This window comes from Orycteropus afer, unplaced genomic scaffold (assembly GCF_000298275.1).
Source record: "Orycteropus afer afer isolate SDZICR_OR568_19922 unplaced genomic scaffold, OryAfe1.0 scaffold00291, whole genome shotgun sequence".
NCBI lineage: Eukaryota > Metazoa > Chordata > Mammalia > Tubulidentata > Orycteropodidae > Orycteropus > Orycteropus afer.
The window spans coordinates 233,934-239,933 of NW_006921878.1; the positions used below are offsets into that span (position 1 = coordinate 233,934).

A 6,000-nucleotide genomic window follows, 5' to 3' on the forward strand; every position below is an offset into this window, starting at 1 on the left:
CGGCGACCCCTTCTGGGCTTCCAAGGAGGTGAATCTTTACAGAAGCAGATCACCCAGTCTTCCTTCCGTACCGTGGCTGGTGGGTTTGAACCGCCAACCTCCCGGGAAGCAGTCAATCACCTTAGGCACACTACCAGAGGGCCTTTGGATACACAGGTAGACAGCTAAATGATCAGGTATGAGTAGGCAAAAAAAGAACATACCCACGACCACATCTCAGTTTCGCAGACAATACTTCTATGTACTTATTTGTAGGTGCTACAGGAATGTCCATAAATATAATAGAACTAGCAGGACAAAGTTATGCCTTCTTTTCAGCCACAGCCAAATACCCTGAGGGAATGAGCCACTGGGGCCAAGGACTCAGAACCACGGTCGCTGAGGACATCAAGCTCAACTGGCACAACACACTACACAAAATCATCGCTCCACATCCTACTTCAGTGTGTAGCAACTAGGATCTTAAAAGCTTGCAAGCTGCCAAACAAAAGACAGGCATATGAGCTGAACATTTACATTAGGTAGATACACTCCTGGGAGAGATCACTCATGGGAGAATAGAAGGGCTGTGAATGCACAGGGAGACGACTGGGGGGCGGGGGCAGGAGTGCATGGAGGGAAGGACACAGGGAAGAGGTAACTACGGAGAGGAAGTGGGAGGGGAGCTGTTACATTGTGGGGAATTGCAGTCAATGTCATGAAACAAAATGTCTATGAACTGCTGCATGGAAAATGAATTTACTCTGTACACTTTCATCTAAATCTCTCTCTCTCACACACACACATACACAAAATTAAAATAATGATAATAATTTTTTTAAAATCTGCCATAGACAACCCTGTGGAGCCCAGTTCTTCTCTGACACACAAGGGGGCGCTGTGAGTGGAGTCGCCTCAACAGCATCTGGTGTGGGTTTTTGGTTTTTTGGTGAAAGGATGCTAAGGCCAAAGCTGACCAGAGACCCTGCCGACCTTCAGTCTCAGTACACCACCTCGCGCAGTCACACAGAAGGCAACAGTGAGTCCCTACAACCCAGAAAGCTCTCAAAAGCCTCCAGGCAAAAACCAACCAGGAAGGAACAATCAAACACAGAACGCTGTGTGGAACAGATTCCAAGTCATGGGGACCCTGCCCTGCGGGCTTCCCAGGCTGTCAGCCTTCCGGGAAGCAGATCCCGGGCGTTTTCTCCTGCAGAGCTGCTGGGAGGTTCAGACTGATAACCTCGTGGTTCCGCAGAGCATTTAACCACCACACCACCATGCTGTCTGAGGAAGGCGCTCTGAATGACAGCTCGTGCCCCCAGCCACCTGAGGTCTGATGAGAACCCCGTGTGTAGAAAAAGGAGCACACAGAAGGAGGCCACTAGCTGCCCGGGACCCAGCTCCGCTTGTGGTAAAGAGCGAGCCAGCAACACAACCCCAGAGCAGGGCCTGGACAGCCCCAGCCCTGCGTGTGAGCTGTGTCTGGTCAGCAGGGCCATGCCCTCAGGACGTGTGCGCAGACAACAGGGCGTCTGCCCAGCCCCCTGGGCCCCCATCAGGAGCTGAGGGTCACACCTGGTGCTCAGCACTGGGCTGAACCATGTGAAACTGCCCCACTTAAAGTCAAAGACAAGAGAACATGGGCACTCTGACAGGTTCAGTCTTCATCTCAGGACCACTGGTCACCCCGCGGGTTCTTCAAGTCACCACTGCCGTCCTGGGGGCCGATCACCCTGGGGCGGGCCAGCCTGCGCACTGCAGGGTGCTGAGCACCTGCTTGAAGCCAGCACCCCCTCCTCTGTCATGACACCACGAATTCTGACCCTGGGGGCAGAATCACCCCTGAGTGAGGACCCCTGCCCCAGAGCCAGGAGCACTGGTGGCTTAAAACAACACAAACAAGTGACCTCACAGTTCTGGGCTCAGGGGTCCGACATGAGTCTTATGGTGCCGAAATTGAGGGGTCTGCTGGTCCCCTTTGGAGGCTCCAGGGGAGAATCCATGTCCTGCCTTCTCTAGCCCCCCCACCCTTTGGCTCAGGGCTCCGCAGGTCTCCCCCAGCCACCTGAGGTCACAGGACACTGTGTGCTCCAACCTCTACCTCTCGCTTCCTCGGCCATATCTCCTCCTCTGACTGGGACCCTCTTGTCAGATGCCTATGACTGTGTTTAGGGTCCACTCAGCTAATCCAGGACCATCTCCACCTTGAGACAGTTAACACAGCCCCACCAGCAAAACCCCTACGGCTCTAATGTAGCACTCACAAGCTCTGGGGATCAGGATATCTGTGAGGGACCCCTCAGACACCCAGTCCCTCGGGGCACTGGCAGGATGTGGGGCAGGGAGGCAGGCGGTCACAGCCTCCATGGCTGCTGAGGGACAGGCTGCCCCAACACAGAGACAACACAAGGACAGCCCAGATGCTGGGGGGCTCCAGGCAAGAAGGCAGGTCTTTGAGGACAAAGCACTAGCTAGAGGGTCAAGACCAGGAACACCAAGGCTCGCTGGTCGTCACAAGAGACTGGGAGAGGCTGGGACAGATCACCTGAGAGCCGACACCGCGAGTGGACTCATCTCCAGTGAGACACTGGATTTCTGTTCTTCCCAGTCACACAGGGAGCCCTGGTGGCTCCAAGGGTGAAGCATTTGGCTGCAACTGAAAAGGAAGACCGTGGTAGGCTCTTCCTCCTCACTTCCAGACTGCACACAATGTGGTTTCCAAGAATTAAAAAGAAAAAGTTATTTGGTATAATAGATTTAAAACCTGTGTGTGGCAACACAGAGATAAGGATCAGAAATGACTTCAGAAGCCATGTGTAAAGATGGTATGCCTGAGTGGAGGTCTATCACACGAAGTTTGGGAGACGGGAGTTCAAGTTCCTGGGCTCATGAACTGGGTGACCCTGGGAGAATGCCTGGACCTCTCCGATGCTGCCTCCTCAGCTGTCAAGTGGGGGTGAGGGCCCCTGTCCTACTTTACTGAGTAGCTGTGAGGATGAAGTGACAGGACACAAAGCCATTCGCAAATGCCAGAGACTGTAAGAAACGGTGTGGCTTGTTGTCCAAACCTCAGACTGCAACTCCTCAGTGAGTTGTGAATTCAGTGCAAAGGGCGATGTTTGAAAAAGAACCAAAGAAAACCATATTCCACGCACTAGAGTTATTGATTCTTAAAACTTTTGTTTCTGTGCGTGAGTCTGCAAGTGTACATGCGTGCACTGGGTCACCACATAAAACATGTTCTAAAACATACCCCAAACATTTAGAGAACAGGGGCCTCATTTGCACGCTCCTGGGGTTCTGGGATGCAGTGTAATCCCTGAGGTAGCACGAGGGTACTGTCAGCATGTGGGTGGAGCTCCACTGAGGAATGTCCCCTGCTTATAAAACTCACACATGACTAGAAACCAAGACAATGACTCAAGATTTTATTCTCCAGGGGCTTTTCATATTTGAGGGAAAACTTTTCCTAATCTTAATTTGCTTTTTAATTACAAAATATGCCCTTAACTTTTTGTTACTAACTGAAAATTTCTTCCCCCGCAAATACCCTTGCCACAAACCTACTCCTTCAAAATGACACTTGCATGAGTCTCCTAGGGCTGCCATAACAAAGGACCTCAAACTGAGGGACTCAGAGCTGTCGTTCCTCAGGTACCCTTGAGCCAATTTCGACTCACAGCAAATCTTGACAGGAGCAGATCACCAGGCCTCTCTCCCACTGTGCTGCTGGGTGGGTCCAAACGCCAATCTTTCTGGTCAGCGGCCGAGCACGAATCGTTTGCACCACCCAGGTGCCTGGGCGCCCCAATGGTGCCCAGAAAATGTCAACCAAGATAACGGGCAGCTCGGAGCCCAGCCCAGAGGTTACGAAAGTGCTCTTCTGGTCGGGAAACTTTGGCAGGCAGAAATCACCTACCAGTCAACGGTAGGGCCCACCTAGAACCCTGTGCCCTGACCCTGTGCTGCTTGAAAACACACCCATCACCACTTGCTGCTGTCAGTTGCTGTTCAGTCAGCTCCTGGCTCATGACGGCCCCATGCACAACAACGCCCAGCCCTGTGCCAGCCCCAGGATGGGGTGCAGCTGGGCCGCCATCATCCATAGGGTTTTCATGGCTGATTTCCTAAGTCAGTCACCAGGCCTGTCTTCCTAGACCACCTTAGTCTGGAAGCTCTGCTGAAACCTGTCCAGCATCCCAGCGACACGTAAGCCTCCACTGACACACGAGGGGGCTGCTGCACAGAAGGTGCAGTGGCTAGGAATCGAACCCAGGTCTCCCTCATGGCAGGTGAATATTCTACCCCAGCCTTTCCATCACCACTGCCCCTGCCTAATCCTCCAATCCTGTCAGGAAGGCCCACGCAAGTCAAACCAATTCCCAGTGAAGACGCCAAGGCTCAGGGTACTTCCCAGGGCTGAGGAGCACACCACCTTTGAAAATCAGGCCATGCAGCCCCCTTAACAGCGTGTGGCCACCACGACAAAGCCGCCACCTCTCTTTAGAATTCCAGAATAGGCTGCTCAGGGATTTTCTTGGCTGTCTGCTTTCCAGAAGCAGACTGCCAGGCCTCTTTCCATGCACCTGCTAAAAATCAAATTCAGCACTCAAACCATGTTTCAAATTGAATCAGTTACTCTCAGTAAATAAATACCCACCCCAAAGTTACTGTTTCAACTCAAAAAGAAACTGAAAAACTAGTTATACAATGTAACCAAAGCCGCTAAGGAGTGCTGCTAATGTAATGCAAAAGGAAGGCTTAGGCACAGTGAAGGGAAGGGGTTAATAGAAATCAACTAAAATAACCTAATTACATTTCACTGTGGTCACACCAATGCTGAGTAAGTGCAAAGAGCCAAGTGGCAAGAACTCAGGTTCCAGAGGGACCTGGGCAGAAAGCAAGTTCCTACATCCTGCAACAAAGGAACCTCACAGAGCCACCGTGAGGAGCACCCAGATCCCATCCAAACTGGGACCTGCACGAAGGTGTCACACAGCTGCTTTTCCCCGGGGACCACCTATCTCTCCAGCCAGAGGATTCAGGAAGAAATACACCCGGGACGTTTTTCAATGTGCCCACCAGGCAGTCACTGCACCAAATGCCTCCATGAAGCCAGCCCTTGGAGACACAGCAGCCACTAATTGTCCCACTTCTTCCTTAATCTAGGTCACAGGATGGGGGTGGAAGAGAAAGGAAGGAAATGATGCCCACGGTTATATTTTTACTTCTGGAAAACTCTGGCGGCTCCGGCTTTGTCTGAACTCTCCTTCCCCATTCCTGGACCCCCATCAAATGCTTCCCCTTTCGGCTTCGGATGCTGGCCGCCCCAGCAGCAGCCCCACCTTCCCTAGAACACCGGTCCAGGGGGCAAAGGCTCGAGACGTGCCCAGGGGAGGTAGCCGGGAGTAACCGGGACCCGAGCATTTCCGGGGGGGGGCGCCCGGCAGATCCCTGCCCTGGTCCCTCGAGGGGTGCTGCGAACAAGGAGGATCCCCTAAGGAGGCGTCCAGAGCCTTGGGGCGGGGTCCGGGAGCCTGCACTTTGATCTGACGATCCCGAAATACACTCAGGCGGGAGACCCGCTGCACCGAGACCTGCAAGATCTGTTCCGGGGCGGCCTTCAAGCTGTGTGGACGCCCGGAGGGGGAGGGGCGGACCTGAAAGTCCGAAGGGGTAAACTGAGGCTGGGCTGGGAGGTCACGCAGCGGCAAGGCCCAGGCTGTCGATGCACACGGGAGTGTGAGAGCCGCTGCTCGGGGTGCGGGCCCCCCGGGTGGGGCAGCGGGTCTCAGGCCGGGTGACCGTGGCCTGGAGAGGGAGGGCGGGCCCGGCTCACCTCGTCCTCCTTGTGGTTGCGAATGCCGCGCACCAGGTCCTGCAGGTTCTTGTCGAACATGCGGTCGATGCTGCCCTTGACCATCTTGAGGGCCATGGCGGCGGCCGACGGGGGCCGTGCCGCGCTCGAGCCCCGGGAGGCCTGCGGCCGGGCACCGAGCGGGGGCCCGAGGGCCGCGC

At 54.3% G+C, this 6,000-nt stretch overlaps 2 protein-coding genes across 2 annotated transcripts in view; one reads left to right on the top strand and one right to left on the bottom strand.

The window, feature by feature from the left end:
- The window catches only part of AP3D1 (adaptor related protein complex 3 subunit delta 1), a 41,820-nt gene extending 35,903 nt beyond the window's left edge, over window positions 1–5,917 (bottom strand). Inside the window, exon 1 of the mRNA XM_042782346.1 lies at window positions 5,822–5,917. Coding sequence (XP_042638280.1) covers window positions 5,822–5,917 — 96 coding nt within the window. The remainder of the gene's footprint in view (window positions 1–5,821) is intronic.
- Window positions 5,916–6,000, top strand: part of LOC103205683 (complement C3-like) — a 215,899-nt gene continuing 215,814 nt past the window's right edge. The window contains exon 1 of the mRNA XM_042782324.1: window positions 5,916–5,972. Within this exon, the coding sequence (XP_042638258.1) occupies window positions 5,916–5,972 (57 nt within the window). The remainder of the gene's footprint in view (window positions 5,973–6,000) is intronic.